The 18,751-nt window shown below is 53.9% G+C and overlaps 1 protein-coding gene across 1 annotated transcript in view; it reads right to left on the reverse strand.

The window, feature by feature from the left end:
* Nucleotides 1-18,751, reverse strand: part of Hmcn2 (hemicentin 2) — a 142,866-nt gene that overhangs the window by 18,178 nt on the left and 105,937 nt on the right. The window contains exons 71-85 of the mRNA XM_055599741.1: nucleotides 18,596-18,732; nucleotides 17,754-17,895; nucleotides 17,535-17,679; nucleotides 16,791-16,918; nucleotides 16,066-16,222; nucleotides 15,225-15,346; nucleotides 14,335-14,499; nucleotides 12,808-12,915; nucleotides 12,403-12,537; nucleotides 11,969-12,103; nucleotides 10,846-11,036; nucleotides 9,768-9,981; nucleotides 8,460-8,594; nucleotides 7,001-7,191; nucleotides 5,373-5,454 (exon numbers count right to left, since the gene is read on the reverse strand). Coding sequence (XP_055455716.1) covers nucleotides 5,373-5,454; nucleotides 7,001-7,191; nucleotides 8,460-8,594; nucleotides 9,768-9,981; nucleotides 10,846-11,036; nucleotides 11,969-12,103; nucleotides 12,403-12,537; nucleotides 12,808-12,915; nucleotides 14,335-14,499; nucleotides 15,225-15,346; nucleotides 16,066-16,222; nucleotides 16,791-16,918; nucleotides 17,535-17,679; nucleotides 17,754-17,895; nucleotides 18,596-18,732 — 2,187 coding nt within the window. The remainder of the gene's footprint in view (nucleotides 1-5,372; nucleotides 5,455-7,000; nucleotides 7,192-8,459; nucleotides 8,595-9,767; nucleotides 9,982-10,845; nucleotides 11,037-11,968; nucleotides 12,104-12,402; nucleotides 12,538-12,807; nucleotides 12,916-14,334; nucleotides 14,500-15,224; nucleotides 15,347-16,065; nucleotides 16,223-16,790; nucleotides 16,919-17,534; nucleotides 17,680-17,753; nucleotides 17,896-18,595; nucleotides 18,733-18,751) is intronic.

An 18,751-nucleotide genomic window follows, 5' to 3' on the forward strand; every position in this document is an offset into this window, starting at 1 on the left:
CTAGGTGGTCACAATGTCTGGCTGAAACAGTTTTGTGCCAGCGCTTTCAGACCTACTGAGTCACACTTCTGTGCTCCTGTGTGGGCTGGCAGTCCCTGCTCCTTCAGGCTGAGAGTTTCCCGGTTCCTGACTGAGCCAGGGAGTTTCCAACGCGGCTGGGACCAAATGCTTCCAGCAGTGCAATAGTGGAGGGTGTCCTCGCCAACCTCCCTCCTCCACAGGGAAAGAAGACATGGCCTGTTCCTCCGAGGCCTCTGCCGACACCTGGGAACACTGAGGGCCCCCACCAACTGTATAGAGAGACCGTTCCCCAGAGAGAGAAGCGGGGATAATTCTGTCCTCTTTCAGGCCTGCCGTGGAGAGCAATGATGGTTCTTGTTCAGGGCGTGGGGAAGCGTGGGCTGTGCTTCTGTCTGTGCGTGGCGCAGGGTGTGCGAGGTGATTTCCAAGGCGATTGGGACAAGTTCTCTTCCTCCCTTGTCACCGTTTCTTCTTTTTCTATTTGTAACTTTTAATTTAAATTACATTTATTTACTCAGGGGCGGGAGGGGCGGCTCTGTGGTCAAGGCTGCATACCGTTCCTGCAGAGGGTCGAGCTTGCTTCCCAGAATCCACGTGACTCATAACTGCCTGTAACTCCCACTCCGGCCTCTTCGGCCCAACACGCACATGCACACAGAGTTATAATTTTAAAATCTATTTTGTTGTGTGTTGTATGTTGTGTGGTGGTATATGTATATGTTGTGTGTCTGTGTATGTTTGTGTGTGTGTGTGTGTGTAGGGGCACATGTGTTACACCTGTGGAGGTCGGGGGACAACTTCCGGTAGTTGGTTTTCTCCTTCCACTACCTGGGGATTGAACTCAGGCTGTCATTCTTGGTAGTAAACTCACCTTTGCCCCCCTATCCCCCCCATCTCATCAGCCCTGCCATTCCTTAACCAGAGAGGAGAAGCTTTTGTTGGGTTTCCTATCATTATTTTTTGTGAGATCCTAGCTATATTTCCAGATGTCGTCTCTCAGACTCACACAGCAGCTCAGAGGAGACGCACACGTCCTGATCCTTGGATCCTGGGAGCCTCTGTTTCCCTTACTTTCTCCTTCAGGTTTTTTCTGCCGCCTTCTAAGCCCAGGGCTTCTGGCTGTTCTAAGCAAGCATGGGATGCACCCCCTTTGTCTGTTATCGGGTCTACCCCATTCACGACAAAAGAGCCTGAGAAACTCAGGGTAAAAGAACCTCTGCTCGGCAGGACAGACAGTTGCCCTCACATCTGATGGAGAGGACAGGTGCTCTTCACCCAACTGGACTTAGAAAGAACTGCTGAGGGGGGTGTTTTTCTAGGGTGACTGATTGGTGCAGCAAGCAGGGCAAAGAAGCCAAAGTGTAGACTGGAAAGGAAGAAGAGGACTCTCTTTATAGGTGACACACCGGAGACTCCGTGTGGGAAAACCCTACGAAATCTATGTGAAATTCACCAGAATTAAAAACCAGGCTAGCAGCCAGGCGTGGTGGCACCACCTTTAATCCCAGCACTAGTTTGAGGCCAGCCTGGTCTACAGAGAGAGTGTTCTAGGACAGTCCTGGCTACACAGAGAAACCCTGTCTTGAAAAACTAAAACAAAACCACCGTCATCAACAGCAAACCAAGCCAGCGACAGGGAGCGCATGAGATGGAGATATGAAACCCTGGGGCTGGCTGACGAGATGTTGCAGCAGGTGAAAGGCCTTGTCACGTAGGCCTGACTGTCCGAGTGCGGCACTCAGAGTCCACACTTTACATTGTCTGTAGTTGTGCTGAGATCAGCTGGAGGCCTGCAGGCCAGTCAGCCCGGAGCCCACAGCATCGCTGAAACAAGCCAGGGAGAGGGAACTGACCCCCGAAGCTGTCCTCTGGCTCCCATGTGTGATGATGAGGACGATGGAGCGGGCATGGGGCTCAGTCGGCAGAGTGCTTGCTTGGCATGCAAAGAGCCCTGGGCCCAGTCCTCAAAACTGAATAAATTGTGGTGGGGCATGCCAGGAACCCTTGCCCTCCCAGGTGGAGGCAGGAAGGTTGTGAGTTCAAGACTCTGTGACTGCCTGCCCCCCTCCATCAGATCGCCTGTAATTCTACAAACCAGCCAGGAAAACTCCCAAATCAAGCAATTTTAGGCACAATAAGAAAATACTTAGTGAGCAGTTTAACAAAAAAAATGTAGAGGCCTGCTCTGAAGCCCATGATGTGTCCTGAGAGAAACAGAAAAGGCACGGAACAGTGAACTCAGAATGGATCACGTGAGAACCAAAGCTATGAAAAATGTAGACAAAAATGTAATTGAGGCCAGGTGTGGTGGTACACACCTATAATCCCAGCACTCTGGGAGGCAGAGGCAGGTGGATCTCTGTGAGTTCAAAGCCAACCTGGTCTACAGAGTGAATTCCAGGACAGCCAAGGCTACACAGAGAAACCCTGTCTCAAAAAACAAAACAAAACAAAATGTAATTTAGGGGGACTAGAGAGATGGTTCAGTGGTTAAGAGCACTGTCTACTCTTCCAGAGGACCCAGGTTCAATTCCTACATGGTACACCTACATGGTAGCTCACACTTGTCTCTAATTCCAGTTCCAGGCGATCTGACACCATCACACAGGCAAAACATCAATGCACATAAAATCTTTAAAAATGTAATTGAGTTTCGACAGATGTGCGTGCGTTCGTGTGTGTGTGTGTGTGTGTGTGTGTGTGTGTGTGTGCGTGTGTGTGCTCAGACGAGTGCATGGTGAGGGCGAGCTGCTGTCCACGTTGTTTACTGAGGCAAGGTCTCTTCACTGGCTTGGAGCTCATCAGTTAGGTTGGGCTGGTTGTCCAGCAAGCCCTAGTAGGGATCTATTTCCCGCCACTGCCCAGCACTGTGGTTACAAACATGTGCTGCCGCACAGAGCTTTCACATCGTTTTTACATTTACTTATGCATCTGCTCACATGTCTGCCCTGGCACACGTGTGGAGGCCTGAAGACAGTTTGTGGGAATCAGTCCTCAACTTCTACTGTGTAGGTTCTGTGGGTTGGACTTAGGAGGTCTGGCCCAGCAGCAAGCACTCTCGTGTGCTGAGCCATCTCTCCAGCCCCATGCTGGGCTTTTTACATGTGAGTTCTGGGGAGCAGGCCTGGGTCTTCATGTTGGCAGGACAAGCACTTTATTGACCCCAAGGGCTTAAGAAAAAAGATATAACGCTAAATATATAATCCAAAAAGTACAAAACTAGTTAAGAATGGCCTGCCTCCTGTTTTACATTTTAGTCTCTCTTTAAAGGCTTTGTCAAGAAATGTCTCAGAAAAGCCAGAGACTAGGAGAAAGAATTCACAGGTCAAAGAAACCAGAACCAGGCAGACTGCCTTGCACGTGAAAGTTCCAGAAGAGGAAATCTAGAGAAAGCGGAAGCTGATGGGCCTGAGGCCTGTCTGGAAGCGGGAAGTCTCTGGGCTGATAGAAATCTGCTGGGTATGGGAGGTGGTTCTGCTTGCACAACTCCATGATTTTATCAACCACTACTCAGGTGAGGCCTTTTTTTTTTTCTTTTCAAGACTTATTTTAAATTATGTGAATGTGTGTGTATGTGTGTTATGTGTACATGGGTGCACATCCGCACAGAGGCCAGAAGAGGGCGCTGGGCACACCTGGAATCTGACATGGGTGCTGAGACCTGAGCTCCAGTCTCCTGGAAGAATGGTGTTCTTTACCACTGAGCCATCTCTCTAGCCTACCCCAACCCCACTCCACCTTTTAATACTTTTCTTTTTTAGATTAGCCTCATAATGTAGGCTTGGCTTGATGCCCATGGACTCTCAGTAATCCTCCTGCCTCAGCTTCTTAAGTGCTGAGATTATGGGTTTGTGCCACTGAAAGAAGCAGACTAACTTTGTAACCTATGTTTCTTTTAATTTCCTTATAACTTATATTTGCAAGTTTTAGGCCCATGTTAATTAAAGCCTCTTAGTGCTTCTCCAGAGAACCGAGGAATGTAAAAGTTCCCGACATTAGCCATCTGTGAGGGCAGAGATAAGGAAGAGAACAAGCAGAGATCTCTACTAAATGGAGAAAAAATCACCGGCTGGCGCCGGGGAGATGGGCTTTGTTTGGAAACTGGGCCAAATGGCCCAATCCTTCTCCTGACCTTTGATCCAAAGCCTGTAACCCCCACTCCTCAGAACAGACAAGGGATGAGTTAATCACCCTCCCAAATTTAACTGTGGATGGCAGGAAATTCCAAACTGACTTGACGATCAGATATTTACGACAGGGCTGACTGGACCTAAGGGTGACCAGAACTAACCAATTATTTTAAAAGTTAAACATTTCATCCAATTCTAAATTGCCAAGAAGTCAACCCCGGGAGATTCCCGCCTTGTGTCTTTTAAAAACCTAAGGTCTTTGTCTCCCGGGGCCACTCCTTGCTGACCAGCAGGGGTGACCCCATTGTACAATGGTCAAGAAGAGTCTCTTGCATTTTTGCATCGATGGATGATTAGTTTCCTGAGTTCTCTTCATACCTTCTTATATTTAGGCTCTTGCTGGGCCTAACACCACCATACTCACTCAATGTGAATCATAGTTCACCAGAGCTGTGGGTCTTTTGTTATAAAAACGCAGGGCGGTGGGGTAAGGGAGAATGGCTAGGATTGTGTGGGGTGCTGGGAGTTGCTACTGCTGGGTGGGCTTCTGTTGTGGAGTCTCACTCCACAGACATCACACTCCGTCACACATCAGGCTGGATGCCGTCCTTCATATGAAGGTCCGTCTTCAACATACTATGTCTATACGGCTGGGAGACGGCTCAGGAGCTACAGATTCCCCCCACAAACATGAGGACCTGTGTTTAATCGAAAGCTGGGACCTTTGTCACCCTGGTGCAGGACAGGCAGAGCAGGAGGATCTGGAGCCCTGCCTTGGCCACCAATCTAGAGAGCTCCAGGTTCACTGGGAGATCTTGTCTCAGAATAATAAGGTGGAGAGCAGTAGAGGCCTGACGTCAGCCTCTGGCTTCCACATGTTCATGCACCAGGGAGCACATGCCCCCTCCAACACACGGCTTCTGTTACACTCCCGAGACCCCCTCCCAGGATTTCCTGAGGCTCACACAGTGCTACACAAGCTCCGAGCTGCGTGTCCACTGCCACAGCTGTCACTTTAACCTCAAAGGCAGTTTTGAGTCTTGAATAGAAACAATAAAGATAACAGCAACGTTTGTTCAGCCTGAACCTGGATGACTTTTGGGAAGTGTTTCCCGGGGTTTTAATTACATCTTCCAAGAAAGGAACCGCACCCAGCCACAGCTGGCCCCGAGTGCCAAAACACCTGCTCCCCCACCTGCTAGGAACAGAACTGAGACTCACTCTGAAGCACCAGGATCACCACTTTCTTCACAGTGCCCATCTCGTTGGTGGCCAGGCACTGGTACTGTCCGGCATCGTCCATCTGCAAGGTGGGGGGGGGGGGTGCAGGTGCTTGGGTGAGCTGAGCACAGGTGGGTGTCTGTTCTGAGACTCTAGCTGGGAAGGGGTGTGGGGTGGATGATGGACCAGGAAACAGGAATTCCGAAAGCACTGAGGGCCCCTGAGGCCATTCATCTGCTATGTGGGGAATCCAGCCTCCAGGATCTCAGGACCCTGGTGAGGAAGGGTGGGGCTTGTTGCCCTGGGCAGAAGTGTTGGGATAAGCACTTCTCCAGGTGCCCATGGGAACTACTATTGTTCTGCCATAGGGCTTTGGGTGCCCTGGGAATGTTTGCCAAATACTATAGAGCACACTTAAAAATTATGTATGTATTTACTGTTTATATTATTTTACGGATTCACTGTTTGGGTGGGCGGCTGGGCGTGTGTGCCCATGTGCGCACATTCCTGCCTGTGAAGGCTAGAGGTCACCTTTGGGTGTCATTCCTCAGCTCCTATCTCTCCACCTATCCTCTCTAGCCTGGAACTCAACAAGCATGCTAGGCTTAGCTGGCCAGTGAGGCAAAGAGTCAGCCTATTTCCCCGGGGCTTGGATTATTTGAGCTTCCAGGCCCAGTTTTTTAAATGTGGGTTCTGGGGATCAAGTCTTCATGAATCACGACAAGCACTTGGCTGACTGAGCCATCTCCCCAGCCCATGCTTGGTACATTTTAAGGCCCAGGCAGGACTCAGGTGTTTGCACTAGAAGGTGCAGCCCAGTGGGTCTGCAGTGCGCAGGGTCTCGAGCAAACAAGGTCTCCAGTACAGTAGCTCGGTGGCTAAGGCCACTCTTTCCAGAGGGTGTCCTGTCCGTGACTAGTCTGTGGTGATAGAGGGAAACACCTTCATTCTTTTCTCTTCCTGTTGTTACTATTAGATTTTTTTTTTTTTTTTAAGCATTTGTAAAAGGCATGCGCCACCACTGCCTGGCTCTTCCAGAGACTGGGAAGCTGAGTCTCCAAAGACATGGTAATGGGGTAGTGATGGGATCTCATCCATGTGGATCTGACCTCCAGTTCTTCACCCTCAGCTCTGCCTCATGCAGGCCCCTGGGAGCCACCTCTTGGATAGATACCACCTCCTTGGCACAGGTGGGGTCTCATCCTGCCCTGGGTCCATCCCCTCAGAAGTGTGTTTAGTCCCAGCACTCAGAAGGCAGAGGCAGGTGGTTCTCTGTGAGTCTGAGGCCAGCCCAGTCTACAGAGTAAGTTCCAGGACAGCCAGGGCTACACAGAAAAACCCTGTCTCAAAAAACCAAAACCAAATCCAAACCAACCAACCAAAAAACAACAAACAAACAAACAAACAAACAAACAAAAAACCCAGTCTCTAAAATAAAAACAAAACCAAAAACTTGCTAGACCTGTTGCAGGTGTCCCTAGAACTGTTCCGGGCATTCCTGGGATTGTCAGAGGTCAGTGGGTGGTAAGGCACAGACAGTGAGTGGGGCACGGAGAACAAGCAGGGAAGTGGGTGGTGCCAACCTAAAGATCCTCTAAACAGCTGTAAAGGGCTGGGCCCCGCCTTGCCTTGGTCCTGAGGATGGTCAGGGAGCCGTTCCGAAGCTGGAGATAGAGGCTGCTGATGGGCAATGGAAGGCCGTCTTTGGTCCAGTGGATGTCTGGAGCTGGGTCTCCACGAACCACACAGTGTAGCTGGATGCTGCCCCCTACAGGTTCTACCAGGTAGGAGACAGCTTCCCCTTGCAGGACTGGAGCCTCTACAAGAGCCAACACAAAGGAAGTAGCCAGGAGGGAGACTCCAGTGAAGCCCACCATTTCACCAACCTGCTTCTAAACCCTGTTCAGCCCCTGCCTTCCACCTGAGTGCTAAGGGATCTCCCGCTGCCCCAGCATGGCTGTGTGTAGTCTGTACTGGGAGGGCAAACAGCTTGTGGTTGTCATGGGTTGATTCCCATAAACTGGCAGTGGCCACTATGAACTTGTGCTATGATTGATTAGCGATGCCTGAGTGGACACAGGAAGGACTTTGACCTATCTGTGTCTGCGGTACTGGTCCATGCAGATAGATAATCCCAGCTGCAGACCACACTGCCAGGCACTTCGGAAAAGGGCCAGAGGAGCAAGAATGCTGGACACCTGTTGGACACAGAAGCTAAGGGATTTATTTAACTCTCCAAGAAATGCTGGCTCCTCTGTGCTGGTTTGCAAGACTCCTGGAGTCCTGAGATGCAATGGGCCTAAAGCCACACAGACCCAGTGCCTTGGACGACATTGCCTCCAACAAGACCCTCCCAAAGCTAAGCAAAAACCCCCGCCTTCAGGGCTACCTCTGCCAAGGGAACAACAGCAGGCTAGTTATCACTGGGCATACCCTGGCTCTAACGGCCTCTTCCTCCCAAGATACTGTCCAGCTGCAGGTGGGACCGTTAGAAGAGTGTGTTTGGTTTCAGGCATCCCCAAGTCCTACCTGCTGCAGGGCCTGGCTGGCATATCCTGCCCTCCACTCTGAGTTCTCTAGCCCAGGGCAGGGCTTCCCCTCTCCCAGAGGCCTGTCACTGTGTAATCCAGACATTCTGGTTCCACTCTGTCTCTGTCTCGCTCTGTCTTTCCTCTGCTCTCCTCTCCTCTCTCTTTCTGTATCTCTCCTTCTCTTCTTTCTCTGTGCATGCTTTTCTCTCTCTCTTTCCCTCTCCCCCTTCATGGCAGCCAAGAGCTGCTTCCCATAAACCTGCTTTTATATACTGTAACTTCATCTTACCATTAGCTCATTTCGTTATTTCAATTAGAGCGAGTATGAAATACACTGCTTTCTGTGCCACCCACCACCCCAGGGATGAATTTATATGGTCCACAGCAGAGCCCAGGCTCTGGCAGTATAGAAAGTATGGAAAGCCCCGCTGGGCGTTCCCAGCATGCATGGGTGGAGGAGTCACTAGTCAGAGGCAGGATGCTGGTTTCTTAAACAGCAGGAAATAGGTTACAGGGGGAAGTCTATGGAGGAAGATGGCACGGGCTCTCATCCTACCCTTCACGTGGACGAAGCTGACGGCCTGCACACGGCCGACTCTGTTCTCAGCCCAGCACGCGTACGTCCCGCTGTCCTCTCTGGTGACAGCTGCCCGCTGCAGTGTGCTGCCTCCATCCTGCTCAGACACCCCCTCTGTGGGGGAAAAACAGATGCCATGGCTCTCAGTCCAGGAATAAGGTCCTCCATCCCTGGATACTCCACTGAGGCCTGTGTATCCAGAAGGTGTCACAGCAATGCAGCAATGGATGGAAGGGTCCTCTCCATGGGTGTGGCAGGCTGACTGGGCCAGGTCTTTTTTTTGGGGGGGTGGGGTTCGAGCCACAGAGGATATGGTCAGAGACTTTGCCTGCTTTGTGATTTCCAGTTGACAGTCAAGAATAGACCTTTGGGGGCCCTGTGACATAAAGAGCCAGGCAAAGAATTACAGGCCTGAAATCTCAGTGCTTGGAAATGAATTCAGTATGTCCAGCAGCTCAAGGCCAGCCTGGGCTACACAGAGCCCTGTGAGCGCTCTCGTTGGCTAGACTGACTGGCCAGTGAGTTCCAGAGATATGCTTCTCTCTGTCTTTTCAGTACTGGGGTTACAGATACACAACAACATATCCAGTATTTTCCCCCCATGGGTGCTGAGGACTCGAACTCAGGTCCTCAGCAGATACTACCTTTTCTTGCTGTGGGTCAGACATGGAAAGGGCCAGACACTGCCACTGTAGGGGAATTTATTCAGGATGCCCAGGGTATTTCCATGTTGAGCCATCCTGTCCTTGGTACCCCGCTTTTCTCGGTGTCATAGAAGCGGCTGGGACATCTGCCATAACTCCCTTGATAAGACGCCCAGTGAAGCCTTGTCTGCAGGTACCCACGGGTGCTCAGTAGACCTGGCCATGCCCACTGATGCACTCCACAGCAGAAAATGCGCATTTCTAGGGGAGGGCACCCAGTGATTCACTAACAAAGCAGGCAATTGTCAAGTATCTCCTGTGGACTCTGAACCCCTATATTGCCCCGCCAGGTCTCAGAAGGGAGGTCAGAGTTACCTCTGTGGGGGCAGCATTTCAGAGGAAGGGTACATGCACCCCTCCTGACCTGGGGTTTCCGAGGCCGAGTCTTCTGTTCAGACGGCACTGACATATAGCTCAGCTCACAGGCAGGCTCTCCCTGTTTCCTTGCGTGGCCTGAGCCTGACTAGCTCGCTGCCACCCTCCTCCACTCTGCTGCGCTGTTCTCTCAACCTGCCTTCCTCATCCATCTCCCTGGTCCCAGCTACTCCAGGCCACCCCTGACCCGACTCCATGAGGCCCAGACCTGTGACAGGCTGGTCATTGATGGTCCAGCCAATTCGGGGCGTTGGGCTGCCCCGAGCCACACAGCGAAGCCATAGCCTGTCCCCAAGGCGCAGGCTGCGGTCCCCAGGCAAGGTGGTGAGGACAGGCAGTGTCAGGATGGTGAGGTGCACACGGCGGCGGGCACGGCCCACGGCATTCTCTGCGGTGCAGGTGTACGTTCCTGCATCCTGGCCCTGTGGACAGAGGGAGGTTTAGGACAGCAACTACCCCTACCCCTGGCTTGGGCCAGGACATCCTTGGAGACCCATTGCCCATAGGCTCCTATGGCATATCCAAGCCAGCGAAACAGTGACTTCCCCAGATTCTACAGCCAGCAGTAGGCTGAGCTGACTGTCCTGAGGCTAGGCAGGGTGTCTTTCTCTTTCTTTCCTTTTTCCTTTGGTCACCCAAGCTCTGACCACATGACCAGAGCCATGGCACCTGATTTCTTGTTTCCTAATAATTGTACTGGGTGCTGGGCCTTGCGATCAAAGGGACCCAGGCCAACTTATCCATGTTTGAAATACCCAAGAGGTGGCTCCTACCTTGGGGGCCTTTAGTTCTGAGGGCAGATGTCCTGCACAGCATGGGGACAGGGCTAGTGTGTGCCTCACTGCTGTGGGGACGGGGTCTGGGACCATGATAACCGTCGCAGTCGTGTGTCACCACACAGCTGCCAGCTCACTCAAGGAGTGGCTCCTTTGGCAGTCTCGATAATCAAGGGAGCTGGCACTCTGTAGCCCTGGCTCAATGCTTCCCCCCTGGAACTTGGAGGACATTCAGTGCTGAGGCTGGCTGAGAAAAAAAACTGGTGCACTTGGGAGACTCAAAGTTGTCACTATGCTTCCCTGGGAGGTGGCCTGGATTCTTATCACGGACAGAAGCTCTCTTGGGCCATCCAATTGCCTCTGAGCCTTGGCTTATCCTTGTGTGTGGGATACTGCCATCCCGGTTCCCAGGGGCTAAAGGGCTCAGGGGTAGCCTTGGCAAACAGGTGGCATTCCACAGCTATCTGCCACCCTAGGGCCATACTCGATGATCTCGGGGCTGGGCCTCACCTCAGAGTTCTTCACCAGGAGCTCTCCGGAAGGCTGCAGGGTGAACTTGCCCTCAGCTCCAGACACCAGTTGGCCATCCTTTTCCCAGGTGATGGCTGGCTCAGGGCTGCCCTTGGCTGTGCAGGGCAGGAGGGCGTGGGAGCCCTCAATGGCGGACAAATCTGGGAGGCCATTCTCAATGACAGGCGGGACTGCAGGGAGATAGGTGCTCATTTGGGGCTGGGTTGAACTGTGGCACCACAGGCTGCTCTGTGCCAACACCCTTGGCAATACTCAGCCCCTATCAACGTCTACCAACTGCCAGGGCATAGGTCTCTCTGCCTGTGGTTGGGATGGTCAAAGGATTCTGTGTTTGGTGATGTTGTGCCAGGGTGAGCCTATTATACCTGTGTGCCCGAGAGTGTACACACAGGTGCATGTGTATGCACGCATACACACACACACACACACACACTTGAAGTGACGCGGTGGGTACAGAGGCCATGCAGACCCCCAGTAGACAGGCTCCCTGTGAATGACAACCTCAGAGACCATGTGCAGCAAAGCTTGTAGGTTTCCCTCCCCCGGGGACTATGCTAGGGATACAGTGAAGGTCACAGGCAGGTGTACTTGGTTTCATTCATTTGGTGGCATGCATCCGTCCTGGGCAAGCAGGCTCAGGAGGGGCATGGAGCCAGGAGCCACTCTGGACTCATGGCAAAGGTCGACCCTAGCCCCAGAGCCATGGCCATTGAGACACTGCTGTCAGCCACGGGGACAGAGCACCCCGGGCCCCACTGAATGCTCTCTGGCTGTGGAGCAGATGCTTAGCAGACTACAAGGCTCAAGCTAAGAGAGAGCCAGGCAGAAGCTTCTAGGCAGGAGATACAGTTACTGTCGCCAAATTACAAGGAAAGAAACAAGGGCAGGCTAGCATCCCAGGAGGGGGTGGGGAGGCAGAGGGTGGGTGTTTGTGCCTGGAGCCAGACTGTGGCCAAGAGGAAGGAGACTCCCTGGTTCCTTCAGCAGTGCTGGGTAGGGAAGGGGTGGGGATGTGTCAGTCAGGGCTGGAGCAGACAATGCAGAGAGAGCCTCAAAGCATGGGTAACCATGTCTGTCCCCTGCAGGTCCCTCCCGGGCCCACCTTGCACCACCAGTCTGGTCTTTGCCATGGCACTGCCCACGCTGTTCTGTGCGATGCAGAAGTAGTTCCCGGCATCCTCTGGGCTGGCGTGCATGATCCACAGCTGGCCGCTGGGGAGGACCTGTGTGCGTGCTCCTGGATTTGGAAGGATGAACATAAGGCTAGAATCTGGGATGGAGAAAGCCTAGAGGAACTAGAGGTGCCTCGAGATGATCTGTCAGAATTCCTGGTGTCACAGAGTGATGGGACAGACAGGGCACTCCCAGACTTTCTAATTGGCCACTGGGTGCCCAGCTGGGATCTCAGAAAGGACGGCAGGAGGGAGAGGGCGGCAGAGCAGAAGGTGGGACTGTATCTCAGGCCCAGGCCGACCTCTCCCAGGGGTGAGGGCGGGGGACGCATGGCCCTTCCAGCTGGCCATTGTAAGGTCTCACCTTCAGAGATGCTGAGCCCCTCCTTCTGCCAGACGACTGTTGGCTGGGGGGTGCCAGAGGCCTCACAGGGCAGTAGGACCTCCTCTGATGCCACAACTTGAACCACGCCGGGCAGTGGCTTCACCACAGGGGAAGCTGTAGACACAGGAGACAGAGGTTCCTCCAGCAGGAGTCTCTCCAATCAGGATGTGTATCAAAGGAGGAACAGGGGCTCTGAAGCCTCACACTAGCAACAAGGCTGCAGGGAACCCACCCCCTCCCAAAGATTCCAGCCAAGGAATTCGTTTTGGTTAGGCTGAGGTTTTAGGGGCTAAGGCCTCCTCTATACTCTCAGACCCACCTGCCTCCAGTTCTTCTCCTACTCCCTTTACCCTTGGACCTCAGGAGGCCCAGCAGCATCCTTACCTTGCACCGTGAGAGCCATGTGCTTGCGGGCCACCCCTGCCGAGTTGCGAGCTGTGCAGGTATACCGGCCAGCATGGATAGGAAGGGCCTGCTCAATCTCCAGGGCTCCTGTGGGGTGGGGGCCAGGCATGCTTGGGAGAGGGGGAGGGGACTAGGAACAGTTCCTACTGATGGAGGGGCAGGGCTGTTAGCAATGCCCTTTCAAACTCCCTTTGTTGCCCATGGGTAAAAGCTCACTGGGGTGCAGGTTCCAAGCCCACCATGCTCCCTGCCCAAGGTGTGACTGTGAGAGCTTCCTTCTACACTCTAGGCCTCAGTTTCTCCACGTGCACAAAGAGAACCAGAGGAGATTCTACAAGGCTACAAGGCTCTGGGCTCTGGGATCTCAGGGTCAGTTGCTCCTTGCTGGGGACCTCTGCATTTTCCAATATGCTCCTCTCCAAAGCTTCCCGAGACTCTGGAGCCTTCACTCTCCCTGTCCTCTCTCCTATAGCCTTAAGCAGCAGTGAGCCCCAGTTCAACCTTCTCACTGCAAATGGGTTTGGGAATGTTACCTGGGGACCCTCAGGCCTGCTGTTGGGGGGAGGAGAGTGAGGTCACTGGCCTGTAACCCCAGATTGGAAGGAGGGATCCATTGTACCTAGAGAGTCTGAACACCAGGGGCTGCCCTGCCCGGTGGTCTTGAGTGCAGGTTTCCTGACTAACAAGTGTACTCAAGCAAGGAATTCCCATAATGGTTTTTTTTTTTTTTAAAGATTTATTTATTTTATGTATATGAGTGTTCTATCTGCATTTACACTTGCCAGAAGAGAGAATCAGTTCACATTATAGATGGTTGTGAGCCACCATGTGGTTGCTGGGAATTGAACTCATGACCTTTGGAAGAGCAGACAGTGCTCTTAACCACTGAGCCATCTCTCCAGCCCCCCCCATAATCGTTTTTGAGGGGTAAAAGTAATTTTTTTTTTTTTGAGATTGGGTCACATGTGGCCCAGGTTGGCCTCGAACCTACTATGTAGCTGGAGATGACCTTGACTTTCTGATCCTCCTGCCCCACCTCTCAGGTATGTACCACCAAGACAGCTCCACCAAGACAGAGCTCAGGTCTTTGTGAAAGCGTAGGAGAGTGTTCTACAAAACAGGCTATATTCCCAGCAAAGGCATTTTACAAACAACCACCCCTGTTATCCAAATTCCATCAACGATAGGACCTCCCAAAGGCCAAATGGTCAAGAGCATGGTTTTGAAATGAAAGCTAGCATCCCCGGGTGAGCTTAGCTTTACCAACACTCCCAGGGAACTTTTTTTCTTTTCATCAGAAAACACTGATTTCCCCAGGATCCCTGGAGTTCCTCAGATGGGCCTCAAACTGCAGACAGTGCACAGGAAGGGATACTGAGGCTCAGAGAGGGCAAGAGTCTTCCCTCAGGTCACACAGCAAGGCGAGGAAAGTTTGCTTCTTTCCTGCTGACCAGGGCCCTTCCATGCCTTCTGTGTAGCCTCCTCTGCTTGTTCTCCGTAACTTACCTGAGGGCAAGACTCGATAGCCACTGCCCCGAGCGCCCAGCTGGGCGCCTGCCTTGCTCCAGGACACGGCCGGGACTGGTGACCCTGTGCTGTGGCACGTGAGGACCACGGGTGCCATCCTGGTCACTGTGAAATCTGTCTGGTCATCCGCAATAGTGGGAGGTGCTGAAACACAGGACAGGTCCCTGCTGAGATGCAGAGGGGACAGCTGGCTACAGGACCTCGGGGACAGAACTGTTATAAAGGGCGGCTAGGACACGAGGCGGCATGGGCAAAGAGGGCAGAGGCTGGAGCTGTGGGTGTGGCAAAGTCAGACTGTGCAGATATTTTGGGGATGGTCAGAAATAGTTTTCTTGTAGAGAGGTTGGCCTGGGGACTTTGGGGGAAAGCTCTGGGAGAGATGGCACCTAACTGAATCTGGAGGAAAAGCAGGTTTGGCTAGGTGAAGGAAGTGAGTTCCCCAGCAGAGGAAACAGCTTGTGCAGAGGTCCTGAGGTCAGGAGCACCATAGCTTGTCTCAGATCCAGCCATGGGGCAAGCTGTACTTGCAAACATTAGTGGGGCTGGACCGCCAGGACCTTGCAGGTCCAGCTGAAATGTTAGTCTGGCTTGAGGGTCCAGGCAGCTGGGGAAGGAGCAGCTCCAACCCGGTTGATGACAAGGTCAGATCTGGGCTTAGACTGTTCTAGATTGGGGAACTCTCAGGAACTGGTACCCAAACCCGAGTCATGTCAGAGTGGTGGGAGGTGAGACCCAGGAGGGCTTCCTGCAGGGGGTGTCCTCAGAGGCACAGAAGTCTCAGGGTGAAGCCAGCACAAGTCCCTGCCAGCAGGAGAGCTCCCGAGAGGGAGGGCATTGCACCCACATCTCCCGCCTCTGCCAGGACTCACCGTGGACCGTCACCTGGTAGCGCCTGCGGGACTCGCCCACCTCATTGCTCACCACACACTCAAACTGGGCGGAGTCCTGAGGGCTGGGGGCTGTGAGGAGCAGGGCATTGGAAGGCAGGAGCCTGGACAGATGGATGGCTGCAGTGAGGGGCCTGGAGCGAGCCAAAGCGGCCTCCCCATCCCAGGCCAACCTTGCATCTATTCCTAGATGGGACTCTAAGGATCTTCCAGGGGCTGGAGAGATGGCTCAGAGGTTAAGAGCATCTCCTACTCTTCTAGGGGACCCTGTTCCTGTCACCCAGGTCAGGTGACTGACAACTGTTTGTAAGTCCAGCTCTAGGGGTCTGAGGCCCTTTTCAGGCCTCGTGGGCTACTGTGCACACACGCGCGCGCGCACACACACACACCCACACCCACACCCATACCCACACGGCCTCAGCTATTGGGCGTCTGTGTTTCTCTGCCTCCTGCATGTTTGGAACGATGATTCAGAGGCTGACAATTATCTCCAGTCAGAAGTGATGAGACAGGAAGGAAACACTTCTGACGGTCCCTAACCACCGTCTGCACCTGAGACACGGGCAGTGCTCAGAGGCTCTCAGAAGTAGCCGCAGGCTTCGCACATGCCAAGCGAATGACCTGGCACCCAGCCTCCCCCCAAACCCCTGTGTTCTGCTTTCCACGCACTGAATAAGTCACACACAGGCTTCCGTGGGGCCATGTGATCAAGAACCTTCTCTCCTTCCGGCTGGTCCTGTCTGCCTCAGTGTCACACTTCCTCACTGGCCCTGACACATTCCGTCCTCCCGAATCTCTCCGCTGTAGATGGACTGTTCCTTACCGGTAGGCGCCTTGCTGCAGACGGAAGTCCAGCTTCTGCCCATCCTTCCACCAGGTCACAAGGGGCTTGGGAGAGCCCGTGGCCTCACAGGGCAGCGAGGCTGGGCTGTGGGCGGTCAGGGTCAGGTTGGAGGGGCCGGGGGCAATGGCTGGGGGCTCTGGGGAAAGGTTGGTTATTAGAAGACAGGCACGGGGCAGGGACATGGGGACTCTCTAGGGGCTCAGACTTGGGACATCGGCTGCCATCTTCACCTCATCCTGTGGAGCTGGGGGCAGGGTGGGGAGCTCTCCAGGAGGACTGACAGTGGACAGCGGATTGGTTGGGCCTTTTGAGTCCCTGAACCTGGGGCCCTCCTGACATCTCATCCTTGAAGGAGGCTCCCAGGACTTCTCTCCATCAGCCCTGCATGAGGTCAGGGTCCTGCAAGGCAGCGAGGCTGCCATGGGAGGAGATGCTTGACTAGAGGACCCATCACAGTGACAGTGGCCCTGAGTCAGCTCCTTTGGAACACCTGCCGTCCTGTCCTCGGCCATTCATTTAAGGAACGGTGTGTGTCACATGTGTCCCCTGACCACGTGTGGGCAAACCTTTTGCTCCTGGGCTTTATGACCAAAACCTCTTGAGGATCATTGCTTTTGGACCAACTTCTCAGAAACCAAGCAGGACTGGCCCCCGACAGGGGTGGAGGCTGAAGGCGGAAAGAATGCCTTTCCCCGCCTACTTACCAAGGACTCTGAGGTCTAGGCCCTGCCGGTCAGAGCCAGCAGAGTTGGATGCCAGGCAGAAGTAGTGCCCAGCATCTCGTGCCTGGACTGGATGGATCCGCAGCGAGCCCCCGGGCAGAAACTCTAGCCTGAAGCAGAAAGAGGGTTGCCATGGAGACAGGCAGATGGGGCTGGCCCCCTGACAGTGTTCCTAGCGAGATGCTCCTGTCGGCCCCCAGCTTTCCCTACAGAAGGAGTAAAACTCAGTCCTGCATACAACAGAGCAGCATAAGGCTAGTATACACCACCGGCCTCAGGGAGGGCAGGAGGGGCTGCTCCAGGTGGCAGCATCCTCACTGTTTTTGAGAATGTCCCCGATGGCCAGGCTGTGCTATATAATCCCACCCTCAGACAGAGCAGATTGAGTGGGGCATGGCTCATCACACAGGCTGCGCCAATGGCTTTTGGGCCTTGGGAATTTCAGTTTGATATTCACAGAGGGCTCCACAGGCTGTGTGAGCAGGGGAGTAAACTTGGGGTGGGTAGGGGTACCAGCCATGCTTACAGAGGTAGGAGAGGGAAAAAGAGAGTTTGCCATATATACAGAACTAGAAATTAACAGGGTCAGTGGTGTACCTGTCCTTGTGATCTGAGAGCCACCCCCATCCTGTGTAAAGTCACTTTTCCTCTCCAACGGCCCAAATGACTGGCCAAGAGGACCCTAAACCCAAGATCCTCCTAGGGCCCTCCCCTTCTGGCTCCCACCTGGGGCTCTCAGGATCCAGGGGGATCCCATCCTTCCGCCAGCTCACGAGGGGCGTGGGCACACCGTGGGCCTGGCAGGGCAGCAGGGCTGTGCGGTTCACTGAGACGTTCACAGCGTTCGGTCCTGGCTGGATGGTGGGCGCCGCTGGGGAGGGGCAGAGGGCAGGGCTGGGAGCCTGTGGCTCTGAGGGGATGGTGGGTGGGGAGGGGGCCACTCACTGTGGATGTCCACTCGGAAAGCCACGCTGGTGCTGCCCGCGGCGTTGCGGGCCGTACAGCTGTAGTCTCCGCCATCGGCCGTGCTCAGTGCCTGCAGCTTGAGGAACCTGCCCTGCTCTGGAAACTGAGTGTGGGCATCTGCCTGCAGAGATGCCCAGAACGGGGGAAAGGGGGATCTTTATTGGCACATAGCTATGACCCCTGACCTTGGTCTCATGGGTTCGGAACTGAGTCCTCTTGCTGGGAAAGCCAGGGGGGTAGAAGGAAAGGTCTTGCTGGAGATACAGTCAAGAGTCTAGCCCCTCTCCGGGTCTCACCCTCGGGTCTGTGCGGCAGTCCCTCCCCTAGTTTCTGCTTGATCCATGGTTCCTTATGGATTAAACCAGCCTTGGCCTAAACAAGCACCAGGCCAGGAGATCCGAGAAACCTATGAGGCTTGACAGTAATGGTCTCTGCTCCATCTTAGGCTAGTGACAGACCTGCAGCAGAGGACCAGTGTGCCAAGCAACTCAGGAAACAGGAGGGGCCGAGCACTGTCCATAGAGCACTCCAGCTAAAGACCCACAATCCCATAGTCCCTAGCTACAAACTGGCCCCTTGCGAAGGATGGGCACAGACATAGATTTGGGTCATAAGGTCCTCTGTGGAACCTAAAGGCACCATGGAAAGAACACCAGGCATGAAATATGGGCTTGCTTTGGTGCCCAACCATGACCCAGAGTGACAGTAGTCAGCAGGATAGAAGGTGTGCCCAAAGCACACGTGCAGAGCGACGTCCAGGAGACCATCTGTGTCCTGTACCCACCTGGTCAGTGGCCTCAGCTGGAGGTGAAGGGGCTCACCTGAAGCAGGACACCACCACGGTGCCACTCAATCTCTGGTGTTGGCTCTGCCTCCACCGAGCATTCCAGGATCAGCTGCCCTGGAGCCAGGCCAACCACAGAGCGGGGACCCCGGGGCCCAACAACATTTGGAGGGGCTGGGGATAAGAGGACATG

The sequence above is a fragment of the Psammomys obesus genome, unplaced genomic scaffold (assembly GCF_907164565.1).
Source record: "Psammomys obesus unplaced genomic scaffold, mPsaObe1.curated_primary_1811, whole genome shotgun sequence".
NCBI classification, from domain to species: Eukaryota; Metazoa; Chordata; class Mammalia; order Rodentia; family Muridae; genus Psammomys; species Psammomys obesus.